The sequence below is a fragment of the Boleophthalmus pectinirostris genome, unplaced genomic scaffold, assembly GCF_026225935.1.
Source record: "Boleophthalmus pectinirostris isolate CB_2022bp ecotype Guang Dong unplaced genomic scaffold, ASM2622593v1 HiC_scaffold_19, whole genome shotgun sequence".
Lineage (NCBI taxonomy): Eukaryota > Metazoa > Chordata > Actinopteri > Gobiiformes > Gobiidae > Boleophthalmus > Boleophthalmus pectinirostris.
The window spans coordinates 19,339,260-19,354,357 of NW_026571140.1; the positions used below are offsets into that span (position 1 = coordinate 19,339,260).

General features: G+C 41.6%; 1 protein-coding gene across 1 annotated transcript; it reads left to right on the top strand.

The window, feature by feature from the left end:
* The first annotated feature begins 2,046 nt into the window (after positions 1–2,046).
* onecut1 (one cut homeobox 1) lies at positions 2,047–7,433 on the top strand. Its single transcript, XM_055154857.1, is given in 3 exon segments — positions 2,047–2,998; positions 3,001–3,459; positions 6,831–7,433. Coding segments are annotated over 3 exon segments (1,362 nt in total). The 5' UTR covers positions 2,047–2,385; the 3' UTR covers positions 7,121–7,433.
* Positions 7,434–15,098: the final 7,665 nt, after the last annotated feature.

A 15,098-nucleotide genomic window follows, 5' to 3' on the forward strand; every position in this document is an offset into this window, starting at 1 on the left:
GTCCATTGCGCAGACTTAAACTTCTGGTGCATGTACAATATTCGTATGATCCACTATCGTTAAACCCAACTAAATGTGACGCTTATTGGTTCTCATTTCTCATTTTCTTTTACGCCTAATTGAAGTAAATTCTTTTTGAAATGTATCCTCTTAACGCTGTGCGTCCTCACATTGTGCGTAAAGCAAATGTCAGCGGCTATAGGGCATGCCTATTCTCGGCACAATGGCCACAGAGGCAGCACATAAACACACATCTCAGGTCGTGGTGACATGGCAGCAGCGTATCGATCCGTATGAGAATGTGTAGATGAGCCCTGCTGCCATGTGAGGCCAGAGCCTGGCCTTTTAGCCCTCTGCCTTTACAGCTCTCTGACTCTACACAGTAGAATCCCCAAACATAAATGTAATAATAATAATAATAATAATAATAATAATAATAATAATAATAATAATAATAATAATAATATAGCCCGTTTTAATAGCATTAACATTAAACATCACTTTTTACTGATTTTGCTGTGCGCTGAACAAGTGTGCGTCTCTTAACCTAAAATTATGTAACGCAAACTATGTTGTGTGTTTTTGGTTGGCCAATTTTTAATAAGGCACTAGCCTTTACCCTTCTCAGTCCATTATGTGCAATGAACTACACGGTTGGCCACTCACATTCGGTGGAATTAATGTCCCATTGTCTCGACACACGTCACACACACGCCGTTGACATTGACTTCACATCAGAGACAGTTTAACTTCTTCTCGTTTTTTCTCCTTCTTTTATTTAACTCGTTCAAGCGAGTGCTGCCTCTATTGTGAGCGCCCTGACAGATGCAGGGCCCCATAGCAGGTCCAGGACAGGGAAAAGTCTGAAAGGTTAATCTGTCCCCCCGCAGATGTTGGCTTTGGGAGTCTTGAAGCGTCACCTTTGACATGTCCCCCATTCAGCGGGGGGTCCAGCAGGACACTGACCGCTGCAAGCTGTCACTTTGGCCGAGCGGAGGACGCCCTTTGCACTGCTTTATGATAAACGGCCCCTGACCTGTGCTATGGCCACTCTGGAAACACTTGTCAGGACAGTCGCTCATGCTACATAGGCCTACGGGTTATTGTCATGCCACTTCCTCACAGTAATCAATGGTGTGCTCTATGTACATTTTGTGTTTGTTTTGTATAATAAAAAATCAAACAACGATGCCGTGTGCTGTTTGTTTAATGCTGGAACCTGCTCATATATGGTAACATTTTCTCATACTAAAGTCATGAATGTGTTTCATTATTGTCTTTGCTCCAAATAGGACAAGTGTGCGCCCCGCACCACACACAGCCTGTTGCTGCGCGTGGTTCGTTAGGCCTAATGGCTGAACAATAGACACATCTGCTCATCATTTCTATCAAAAGAAAAGGTACTTCTCGGTTTGGTTAAACCGCCACAGTGGGGGTGCGACGCATCTGATCCAACATACTGACAAAGCAATGCAGAAATATCATTGGTGCCTACATAACAAATACAAAATAAAACATTATTTATTCAAGTTTTTTTAATTTATTTATTTATTCAGTGGTTTGTCGCTATATAAAGCTCACAAGATGATATCCATTGAGTTAAAATCAACTTTAAATGAACCCGGAAGTTTACTAAATTTGTGCCTAATGGTTTAAGGAGAATCGAGGATAAGGCTCATTATTCCCAGACCTATAAATAGGCTATAATATATCGACTATTAAAAGTTTAGCAGGAGGTTGAGCTCGGCATCCTTTTTTGTTTTGTTTGTGTGTTTTATATATATATATATATATATATATATATATATATATATATATATATATATATATATATATATATATTATATATATATATATATATATATATATATATATATATATAACATTTTAATAAGCAATTGAATATCGCTGATGTGAACCTTTTAGCGAGTGCTTTGATACGTCCCGTCCTTAATAAGGTACGTTGCGTCACCAAGGATGGGCGTGTATATGAGAGAAAGAAAGCGAGCTTGGGCGAGCGTGGAAGTCTTAGTGCGCATGCGCGGCCATTGATCTGTGCCGCGGTGGAACAGGGGTTGGAGACACACTACTAGAGATGGCGCGGCACCCGACCGGAGCGCAAGGACAGCTGCCTGGCGATGGGGGGGCTTAAATCGTAGAAGAAAAAAATCTGGAAAAACGTTAACAAAAAGAAGATTTGGAGTTTCTATTTCTCAAAACTACACCCGAGGAAGGAAAATAGCGAAAGCGTTAAATAAAGGCACCAGAGGAACAATCTGCTGTGAGAGCGAAAAGCAACAAAGACAATAAGTTAAGTGGACGTTCTGGACAGCAGCTAACTGCGGTACGTCACATAGATGGTTGGTCCACAGCGCTGCCCGGATCATGAATGCACAGTTGTCGATGGAGAATATAGAACTGCACGGAGTGAGTCATGAATCTTTAGCCAGCCACGGAGATCTGTTGAGCGGCCACAGCCCGCATTCCCGTCCCAGCCCAAGAGGTTTGAGCCACCGCGCGATGGGAATGGCGACCCTTCTGGACAGCGGCGACTATCATCCCGGACACCCCGGACACCTGCACTCGGCCATCAGCATGTGTGAAGCCCCCCCTGGCATGAGCGCCAGCAGCACTTACACCACCCTCACCCCGTTACAGCCTTTACCCCCCATATCTACCGTGTCTGACAAGTTTCCTCCGCATCATCACCACCACCACCATCCGCACCATCCGCACGCGCATCCGCATCAGAGGATTCCCGGTAATGTCAGCGGCAGCTTCACGCTCATGCGTGAGGACCGTAGCCTGGCTCCTATGAACAGTCTGTACCCCGCCTACCATCACAAGGACCCTTGCATGGGCCAGAGTCTATCCCCGCTCTCCGGCTCCGGTCTAGCCAGCATACACACGTCCCAGGCTGGCATCCCACCGTATGCACACCCTGGCGCCGCCATGCCCGGGGAGAAGATGCTTACTCCAAGTGGTTTTGAGGCGCACCACCAGCCATGTTGGGCCGCCACGCGGAGCAGCACATGAGCTCCTCGGGCATGGTCCAGATCAACGGTCTGCATCACCATCCACATGCGCACCTCGGTGCAGCACAGGGCCACGGTCAGGGGCTGGGGGGCAGAGGTGAACAGGCCTCTGGGCCCGGACAGCCAGGAGGGGTTGCCACTGGAGGAGCAGTCGCGGGAGGGGGGGCTGTTTCTGGGGGACAGATGGAAGAAGTAAATACCAAAGAGGTGGCGCAAAGGATCACCACAGAGCTCAAGCGCTACAGTATCCCTCAGGCCATCTTTGCGCAGAGGGTTCTGTGCCGGTCCCAGGGGACGCTGTCTGACCTGCTACGGAACCCTAAACCCTGGTCCAAGCTCAAGTCTGGAAGAGAGACCTTCCGCCGCATGTGGAAGTGGCTGCAGGAGCCTGAGTTCCAACGCATGAGCGCGCTCAGGCTCGCAGGTGAGCGAAGCCTCGGTAAAGCCCCCTTTTTTGCTTTTAACATATCAGTGTTTACTCGTTATAGCCAAGAGGAAGACGAGTCCTAAATGTTAGAAATAATGTTCACTAAACAAAACAAAAACAAAAAACGTGATGTGCCACATTTGTTGGCACGATAACAACTTAATTTGAACTTAAAACAGTTAACATTGAGGACTGGTGTTTTCCTTTAGGTTTGTGTATTTACATGACAATGTAAGACTATCTGTAACAACCAGAAAAAAGTTATTCAGCAGTTTTGTAAACAGCCCAAACAATCCTGTCACCATTTACTTATTATGAAAGAAAGAATGGGCTGAATAATTGACTTCAACATCAGACTAATAAAAAATCCCGACCGGACTTCATCAAAGTTGTGTCCAAATCAGTGGCTGTTTATCAATAGTCTACGCATCCGGTTTCTGTCTTTACACAGATTTGGGGCTTGTGTGAAACAAGTGTGCTCATGTCATTTTACCTCAAAGTATCGACCGCTGCATTGTGTACGTAAAGTGATCCTTTGCGCAGAAATCGTTAGGAATGTGTTTATTTTGGTGCACAGGCAACTGATCAGGCCTTTCTGTTGTTGTTCTTCTTAAACTTGGAAATCAGTTCTGTGGCACTTGTTGTTCAGAGATGTGGCACAAATAAAACTTAGTCTAGTGTAAATTTATAAGCTGTAAACTTGCGATATTAGGTTACAATTTTGTAATGCTTTGTTTTGTAAAATTATTATATTTAATAACATATTTTACGATAAATAAATAAATAAATATATATATATATTTAGGCTAATTGTAAGACAGCCAAAAACCAAAACAAGGCTGGTTTAATTAGCAGATTCAGAGGCCGTTATTCATTAGTCTCAAAGGTTTACAGGAGTCAATTAAAGCGCGCAAGGAGGCCCATGTCTAGTGTGCAGTGTTTCACGCGCAGCACCCATAGATTTCTTTAAGTTGTGTAATCGATGACCTACAAATGGGCTTTTTGACTTTAAAAGTGAGGCCTCATCTTTACGCGGCTGTGGAAAGTGCATGAGTGTTTGCGTGCGCCTGTCAGTGTGGCCTAATCACAACTGATTATTTTTCATTTTTCCCATTTGCTGTTTGTATGTTGTGCATGGATAATAGTATACGCGTTATTGTACTTTAATAGGCTAAAGATTTAAATATGGGCTATTATTTCATAGCCTGTGTAGCTACATTCTGTCAGCCCTTTATATGCTTAATATCATCTTTTATTGTGAGAATAAATTATGTTAAAAATACCAGTGATGTAGATCAAAACGATTATTTTCAAATAACAGTTAAAATTAGACTGTTTAGGGGGAACCTGGACTGAGAGAATAGGCCTATTGATCTGCATGTGTCTAGGTGAGCTATGTGATCGGCTGCTGAAGTAGATGCGATATACTTATTGATTTTAGGCTTCTGAAATTAATCTCGAGACTTTTTCTGCTTTTCCCACGTATTCAATTATCCTTTGACTGGATAGAAAAGACAGGTAACGACTTGGGACTGATAAGATTGAAATGGGCGCGTTGTTTATTGTGCTTTTAACAGAAAACCCCATGTTTAGTTGTTATTATTATTCCTTTATTTACTGAGGAAATTATTATTATTTTGAATGTTACCTCTAACCTAGTGAAGTAATGGGTCGAGGGTCCAGTTGAATATTTGCATCTGCAGAGGTCTGTTTGCTGTTCCCTGTGTGAGAACGCGGCTCTATCATCACAATGTCAGCCTAGCAGACCTTATGTATCCATGTGACTGTGGAGTTATCTGAGGCTGTAATGATTAGCCGGGAGCAGAGGCAGTGTGCGTGTATCCCTGTATGTGATTAGTGTGATAACGAGGTACGTTGTTTTAGCCCCCCATGACCTGATTGGAAGGCTGCGTGGGCCTCCATACCTGCTTTGTCTTGTCCTGTGTGCTCGGCTTGGCTCCAATACCTGCTCTCGCCTCTGTCTGCGGTGGCCTTCACTTGTACTGATTTATAGCAGACCGTCCATGACTAGCAGCGACACTCTGTTAATATTTACCAGCACTGGAGACAGCGTGCTGTCCCTATACCGAACGATTGTAGTCCATTTTATAATGGTCGTGCTTATATTTTCAAAAGTGCGCGTTACAAGGGACCCACAGTAAATTCTTAAACTCGTTGATAATTTCCCTGTACAGTTTTTATTCATATTGACGATTTTTGTTTTATCAAACCTTGTTGTGGTCATTTTCATTAGTTATTCATGTAAAAGTTTGCCACGTGTTCCTTTCTGCGCATGCCACCTTTCCGCGTCTCGTTCCTTATGTTTTGGTTTCTTCTGATCCATACGTGTAGGCCTCATTCGGTTTAATGTATTTGTATGGACATTTAGCATTTGATACATACATAGATCTACATCTTCAGGTGCATTGGCGTTGGTTCTTCTTACAGTTTAGGCTTTTCCCTTCTAAAGGCCTTGTGGTGTGTTACTATATGCAACAGCCCAATTCTGCCCCCTCCTGGCCCATGCGCACTACAAGAGCCTTACGTATTAGACAGGAGGTACGAGGAGGGGGGAATCACAATACAATATAAAATCGGGTAAAGGACGATTTGATTAGCTGTCAAACGGATTCTTTGAGAAGTCCATTCCGATAAAAGATGATAGGTCTTATTGTGTAGTCACAGAAACGAAAGTTAATTTCAGCACCATGGACAGCGCGCACGGTTTCTAGGTTCCCGGGTTTTTCCTGTCTTACTGAGCCGTGTCTGTCTGTGTGTGCTGCAGCTTCTCTGGGTGGTTGTGTATGGTGGACTCCCTCACAGCACCTTTCAGCTGACAGAGACATCACTAAAGAGCAGTAGAGCGAATGATAGAACAGAGAGCAGAAAATGGGTTTGTCTTAGTCTGTGAAAAAACAAAATTCAATCAAAGCTAAACACGACTGGCAAAAAGTTGAATAACCTTGTACTAACTAAGTAGCAGCTGGTATAAACACATACATATACACAATTATATATTTTATTTTATATTTGTTCTTTATATTATTTGTTTATAATTTGTTAATATTAGTACCACCATAAACCTTGAATTTTCCATGTTGCCTGCTTAAAGTATTTAATATTTACATAAATGAATTGCCATTAATTGTGTATAAGTTTGGAATCTTGATCTTGCGAAAGCAACTGGCTGCTAACAGTGTCTCAACTAATAGTTGTATAGTATTTGTTTATGTAGCATTTCAGTATATGGTGCCCCAGTTGCCATCTCTGGACATTAAGACAGGGTTAAGGTTAAGCAGTTTAAGTTTTTTTTGTTTTCATCTCTGACTTCAGCCATCTCCTAATAGCTCTGTGTTTGATCCTTTCAGCATGCAAGCGCAAAGAACAGGACCATGGACGGAATGATCGGGGGAATGTTTCTAAGAAGCCTCGTCTGGTGTTCACAGACGTGCAGCGGAGGACTCTTCATGCCATCTTCAAGGAGAACAAGCGCCCGTCTAAGGAGCTGCAGCTGACCATCGCGCAGCAGCTGGGCCTGGAGCTGGCCACAGTCAGTAACTTCTTCATGAACGCGCGCCGCCGCAGCCTGGACAAGTGGGTGGACGACGGCTCCGGTCACCCAGCCAACACAGGCCCAAATGCCTGCACCAAAGCCTGAAGACGGACTGACTTGACCAACTCATGGACTGACTCAACCTCGGTGGAAAAGCTTTAAAACTTAAGTGAAACAAAGAGAAACTTAAAGAGACCTTGAAGCAACGTTTTGCCCTTAAACCTGTACTATATTGATATTTATAGTATCCAAAGATGAAAAAACAAACCAAAGACTTCTTGTTGACCTGCTTTGAAATGTTTGTTTCAGCAACACATTTCTGTGTATACATACTGCAAAAAGACTATAGTTTTACCCCTCTTACACACACTTACTATCACTGGTCTTTAGCTTTATTACACTTTCCAAGTATCCGTCTAACATCACCATCCTTATCTTTAATCTAAATGGTTGGTTTTAATGATGGGTCCCTAAATGAGGTTTAGTCAGCCTATTGGCAGTTTGATCTGCAGCTGTCCACGCGCTAGAGAAAACAGCCAGAATGTGGAGCTCTGTGGGATTGGCCAATCATCTCCAAAGAAAACAAATCCCACAGGAGCTAAAAGATTGTTGTGCAACATTTTTGGTCAGTGGACTGTCTGTCTATCTGGCTGTCTGTCTGCTCAACTGTCTATCATTCTAATAACACATTGCAGAGAGACAGAACATGCCCAAACTACTGTAGAATGCTAACCCCAAATCAAAATTGACTATGGTAGTGCTTTCTTCCAACATGCTGAAACGTTAAATCATACAATTGTCAAACCAGTCTTCTCTACCTAGTTCCATCATACAAAAAAATCTACTTACACAAGAATGTAATCTGACCAAAGAGTATATTTTGTAGTTGATAATCTTGAAAGTATTTTACTTCACTTACCTCCAAAGAGACTGTTATGTCTAAACTTTTCCCACTCATCTCTTCTATAGCTTTAACTCTTAGTATATTCCAAAGAATCATTGCCTTATAAATGCCTTCTTGAATCAAAGAATACAATTGTATCTTCACAATCAGTTTTATGAATGTTACTGTGATTGCTTATTGTGAAGATGCATAATCAGTCATTTAAAGCTTTACTTCCCCACGGGTTATCTGTTATATCATTTATTGTTGATCAAAGATAAAAACACCATAAGGAGTCTATTTAATTTTTTATTTATGGGAAATAGAGTGACCTGGTTTAGTAATTTGCTTTCGGAGCGTCACTGTGCCCCCTGCGCTTTATATGTATCTGATTTTTATCTCCTCATCAAACATGTTGGTTGGAGGGAATGATGTCAATGATAAAATCACTTTCTGGCACTTACAGAGCAATGTCAGTTCATCACTTGAATACAAAAGCATTCTCCCACCATGCCCCTCCCATCATCGCTTACTATCCTGGACATTCCCGCACTCAGTCGGTAAAGCTATGCATTTCAGCACTAGGAGGAAAGCACTACACACACAAAGACAAAACAGGGCGCGGAGTAGCATTAGATAATATATTAGCTTGGCCCCTTTGCCGTCATCCTCCTTTTGGCCAGGGTTAGCAGCTCTACATTCATCATAAATACAAGCGCTGAAAGCAAGGAGAGGCCAAAGAGAGAAAATGAGCTGCTTCTTCATCATCATCATCATCCTCTTCATCATCTCTGAAACCAAAAAAAATATACAAAAATTTGTCAAGACCTGCTGATGTTTTATAGTGTGAACCAAAGATGCTACCTCACTCAAAAAGTTCCATACATAATTTCTATCACTTTGATGATACCAAAGATTACCAAAGATTTTTTCTCATTGCACGGCCTCCACGAGTGGTGTTAAACAAAAGAATATGTTGTTGTATGTTTCCCTTTTTCTAACCCTGTACTCCCTGTCCTCCTTAGCCCCGCCATACTCTCACAAACACTATGCGTTCTCTCACTTCATCTGTGCTCCGATTACAGCTCCATAGATAGTCGTGCTGATGTAGCTATAGGCACATTTGCTGATTGAGCTTTAGGTACACACACAACAGCTTCATGTGGGTCAGATGATGGTTGGATTTTTCATTTCTGCTGTAAGGGTCAATCTGTCAATACCAAAGTGACGTTCCTTTTTGAAAGTTGTTCCACCATCCTTTCTGTATAGCTTTATTTCCACTTGCCTTTGAGTGTGTATCTATAGGTCGATGTTACTGATTCAGCTAATAGGTCAAACATCTTCACACGACAATAGGTCGATGAGCATCACATTCATGGGCAGATCAACTATAGGCAGACATGTTCCTGAAAGTAGAAGCAGATGTGTTGCAATCTTTCTAAAACTCCCAGGACGAGTGCCTTGCTTGAACCAAAGTGTTAAACCGCTGTTGACCTCTCACCTTTGACTCTGTGAATACCTCAGCCTGTAGAAGGGCCACTATTGAAGAAACAAGGAAAAGTCTTTTTTTAATCACACCGTGGTGCTTTCGCCAGCGCAACCATGCAATGAAATAACATACCAAAGGAGTTTCTGTTGTCCACTTCTACAGATTAAAAAGCATACCAAAGGAGTTTATGTTGTCCACCACTACAGATTAAACCAAAGGTCTTAGTTTCCTCCTGTCTCCCTCCTCTTCCTGTTGACCCTCCCTTGTCTCTGCTGTGTGTAGAAGGCCCAGCACTCTGGCCGTGCATGTCTTTACCAATGTCTCTGAATACCTCATAGTAATAAATCCTTTGAGTTCTGCATAGAGACGTCTCTCTGTGAGTGAGGCAGAACTCCTGTCGTGTGCTAACTGTTCTTGTTATTTCCAAATAATTATCTATTTTTTAGTTTTTGTTTATGGCAGATGTGCTCTGTTTGGAGTCACGGCGGACAAGTTTCAGGGTTGATGTATGAAACTTAAGGCATGGAGGGAGAAGCGTATTTTTTATCAGACATTGGGTTTTGCCAATATTATGATGTAGACTATTGCTTTTACAGGGTAAAACCAACTGCTGTGATATTGTGTTCATATTTTCCTTTTTCTCTACTTCTGTGTTGTGATTTTATTTAATTGCATTTTTGTATTGTTTAACCACTGCTTTAATTTATGCATTTGTAGAAATTCTAGATTTGTATATAGTAGGTTTTTGAAAAAAGAAAAACAAAAAAGATAATTTATGTTACAGCCTTATTTCCCACGCTTAGATATGACAAAAGAGTAGTTTGTATTTCTCAGCTAAGTCCTAGCCGACATTTTAATGTGTGTTTTAACACTGCCAGAAACCTGACAGTTGATTTGCCAGTGCCAGCAAAGTCATACAGGAGCTACTTTGTTGAACCCCTGGCAAAAAGCAGTGTGTATGTGTGTGTTTTCTATTCTTTTGACTTTTTAAAAATCTGTTATTTTATGGGTATTACTGCACATCCAAAGATTTTTAAAACAAACCAAAAAATTGGAAAAAATATGTATAACGTTGAAAAGCACTGGCATTTGTGAATTAGACTTGTTGAGTTTTGATTTGCCATTCGCACGGGTATAGAATGTAGAAGGCGTAGGGCTATGTAGACAAGCTTACTCTACCATGTGGGGAATCTCCTGGTCAATGTACAATCGGAAACATCCAAATGGAGGGCTGCAAGTCCCGCTCACTTTGCTGTCTCATGCACTGAGTGAGGTGGAGTGGAGGCTGGGCAGCCGGTCTGCCGGGGGTGGAGCCATGCACCTGGGTCTGTTTTTACTGCCTTGGCACCGCCGCCTTACTCCACCTAGTATCTGTTCTTTTGGTACGTACTCATGTAATGACTATAAGCAAAGTCTAATAAAACTGCTAACACCTTTATGAAGGAATCGGTGTGTTTGCAAAAAAGTGACTGTCAAGTAATGTACATCCTTGTGAGAGTGTGTGCGATTATGTATTTGTATTTCTTAAGTATACTTGTATTTTGTATGGGACAATGAAATTCTCAACTCAAGTTGGCACTAGTGTGTGCCAAGATACATTCCCAAGGTGTCAATTACTTACTGTTCTACAAATGCTCATAAGATCATCTAGTGGCACAAAGCGACTGGCCCTAGATAGCACTTTTTGAGTCTGCTGTTTATTTTATATTGACTATTTCAATCTGATTATTTATTTTTAAATATTCCTGGAGAGTCAGAATAATAAATTTGTATGTGTGTGCATGTTTTATGGGTGAATTGTGAAACATTGTAGACTCCCTCTGATGTCATATTCAGACAGCACAGTACCCTGGGTCATACCTGAATAAGTACAGTTACATATGTGATATATAAGCATATTCACAAAGGGATAGGCTCTGCAATAGGAGCCTGTATCTGCACCATTATCACACACAAAGCTGTTGATGTTAATGAGTTCCCATTATGATGGGTATAGCTTGCCTACAAGTCTGGAAACAATACTGCGGCGCCTAAGACAATCATCTGGATCTAACGCTGGAGAATTTAGATTGTCACCCAAAGAGGGGTGAGCTCCAGTGGTTCATATACAAAAATGCTTGAAGGGTTTTGATAAACAAGCATATTTGTTGTCATAGACACATAGGAATAGATTTCACTGGTAGTTCATCTTGCACTTGCATTCAGAAAATAAAATCTCATTGCTCTTGTCAGCCTTGTGCTCCGTCGACCTTGATCTCTTTGTTTTTGTACCCTCTCAACTACATTGCTTTTCAGTTAGGTGTGTGTGTGAGTGCGTGTGTCTGAGGGAGCTCTCAGATGTATAACCACATATCTCATGACTTGGTTTGTCATTGCTCTTTCCCAGTTTTTGCTACTGCTTTCTCAGTGCCGTGCAATATCATCTGTTGTGATTGCTAAGCAAATGAAAAAAAGAAAGAAAATTGAGAAGCGAGTGATGATGTCATCCAGCTTTTTTCAGTGTTCAAATGTTTCAACATTTCTGTAGTCACAAAATTAGAAATAAACAGTTGGTATTTCCAGCTTTCAAAAACTGTCTTCTGTTATTTCTATTTACTTAAGTGTGTGCCTTGTATTTCCTTTCGTTTTGTTAGACAAGCAAATTGAATCAATAAAACCTGCGATCAGATAAGAACGCAGACAACAGAACATGCAAAGGCATAAGTCATGTTAGAAGACCTGCATGACAAATAGCCCCAGAGCTTCAGGTTATTTTATAAAAATGCACGTATTCTAATCTGAGAAAAGCATTTTGATCAAAGAAACTATATAATTTTTTTAAAAAATTCTTTCTATTTAGAAAAGATGTTTAAAATGACCACTTGAGTGTGTGACATCAACATCAACACAGCAGCTATTTTTGTTCTCAGGTATTGTAACATTCCTGGAAGATCTAAAAAGCGGATGTTGTGGAAAAGGTTAACATTAATGTAATGAGGTGCTGAGAAGCAAGGCCATGTTGAATTATTCAAAAAGATCAAAGTCATAACTTATAGATGAGCTAAGTACTGATATAAAGCATGTCTAATCCTGGCCTTTGCTTATTATTTGCTTTATGTTCAGTATGAACTATCACTAGTTGCAGACACACATAAACATAAGGGAATATAGAGACAAAGTACCTGTAAGTAGACTACACAGTATATCATAAAAAGGCCTACAAATGTCGATAGTATGTGCTCATACTCACTAACTGTGTTGTGGTACATCTACATCAGCTTCAATAAGTACTGCTTTAACAGCTGACTGCAATAAACATATTAGTTCTACTAGCTTCCAAAGTAGTCAACTTGATAGTGGTTTATTTTTTCTCGACATTCCTTTTAGTATTTTGAGGCAGTTACACTTAGAAGTCTGGGAGCCCTTCACCTAATGTCCTTTCTGTAATATAACTAGAAACAGTGGCCACCATATGTATAATAAGGTCTTTTTATAGGCTACACCATTAATGATAGCAACATATGTTATGCACATTTAGGTACTTTATCTTTGGGTATTTTGTGCACAATGCATTATAAGGGTCAATCCAGCAGATGGAGCTGTTGCACTGATTTTTCCAAACACACTGGAAAGTGAAAAATATTAACATACTGTAATGGAACTATAATAACATTGGCTCTTATCACTTCTCTGTCTGTTAATGAAATGATTCTGGCGAACCACGAGTGAATAATACAACAGAAATAGAGACTCTTATGCTTGTGTGCAGCTGCCCAATATTTGTGAAGCAGATTTGACTGGGACACCCGAGAGTAAGGTAGTCAAAAACTATGCAACCAATGGCCAAGATGAAAGGAAGTCAGGCACGTCCTAATTTTTTCAGTTTGCTTTTGTTTAAAAGAGGTAAGTAAGGCTTTCTTTGTAGGCTTCTGCAAAGAATTCAATGTATCTCTCAAGCAGCTACGCTAGATTATATCAACTAATATATATACACACACCAGAAGACAAAATATGCAGGCTATGAATAATCATATCTTATGTTAAGTGCTAAAAGTTCTAGTTAACTTGTGTTCATGTACTAGGCTACAGTTTTGATGCTTAATTCCACATGGCTCAGTGCGGGGCATAGGTCAGTGAGTAATCCCTTAGTGACAATTTGGCAATATAACAGAGCCTACTATCAAAACTAGACTCTGTTTTGAATACGTGGTGCCCCATGTTGAGGCCTTGAGTTAACAATTTTTAGGACCGATAATAACACTATTATTTCATTAATCACTTACTATGTTGTGGCTTAGCAGTCCTTACAGTATTAACTTAAAACACATGCAGTCTTTGTCTACATTCAGGCCGAAGCAAGAACAAAATGTTCATGTGCGTAACTCACGTGCATACATGAACGCGCAGTGACTGACCAATCAGCTCAAAGGGACTACCCCCTGTCTCACTGCCCCAAGAGCTTTCCTCACTCTGAGCAAACACACGCAGATCCATGAGGTCGAAGCTCGTGAGGTTTTTCGTCAAAGAAAGCAGCTCCAGCTCTTCAGACAGGCTCATCATATTATCATTTTAAACTTCTAAGTTGTTATGGCTGTGGGTTCATGTGAGGCTGGAGAGGGAAGTGACGTGTGGGCTGTTGTTGGGACACGTGACTGGAGCTGATATGTTTTGACAAGCAGCAGGGACTGAGGGAAGTGAGGAGGGCACAAGCTCAAAGCATCACGACTTGGAAGACGCGCTGCCTTTTTCATCTGTGGTTCGCTCGTTTGACTATTGATCTGTCTTATAACTACCGAGATTGTTATTTCAGTGGTAAAACAGCTACTGGAAAGTATTTGCTCGTTGCTTCGCTACCATTTGCGCAGTCGTGATATTTGGTAAAAGTTTTAATGACCACCACAAAGGAAGTCAGTGAAGCGGGTATTTCCTGTATTAAATAGATGGCAACAGCCCTGTATTGTTTTGGACATAAAGCGGGTGATAGCTGAGTGAGTGGAAAGATAGTGGCGATTATGGTCTTGTTGCTTTAGCGGAAAATACGACGCGAGTCATCGGTATCGATGTTGGTGGTTGAGCCGTGGCTACCTGCGCTGCTGCCGCCGCTGCGTTGGGGGCTGGGATGTTAGCGAGGTCTCAGTCAGTAGAGGCTAAACCATTACAGCAAAGGACAGGTCAGTTTAGTTGGCCTGGGCGTTTGGTTTTGGGCTAACCCTGCTGACTTGGCTAACCCTTTCTGGCACTGTCGAGTCTGACATTCGTGGAGAACAAACAGAGATGCACCGTGAAGCAATGGTTCAGGTGGAGGAATTTGAGACAGACTGTGAGAGAAGACAGTGTGAATTACCTCTCGTCAGACTGATTACTTGCTAGCAATCTAATCGACCACTCACTGATAGTTCGCTGGCATTCGCCATCAGCTGTCCTAGTATTGGGGAACAATACAGCGCGACTGGATGGACGCGTACTGTAGCATGCTAACAAAGCAATGCTTTGTTGTTGGATAGGGGGAGCTGGCACCAAAACGTGCTTCCAGCTGATATTACTGCGTAGTTAATTCGGTGACATTGTGGGTTTTGGGTTGAGACATAGCTTTAGTGGTGCCTATGCTGTGTGACAAGAGCAACACTAGGGGAAGAGCGAGGCAGACTCTTCAAGACAACCTGATGACACTGGACAACATGAAGCCCGACAGAGGTATGTGCAACACAACACAACACTTGGGTCAATATTCT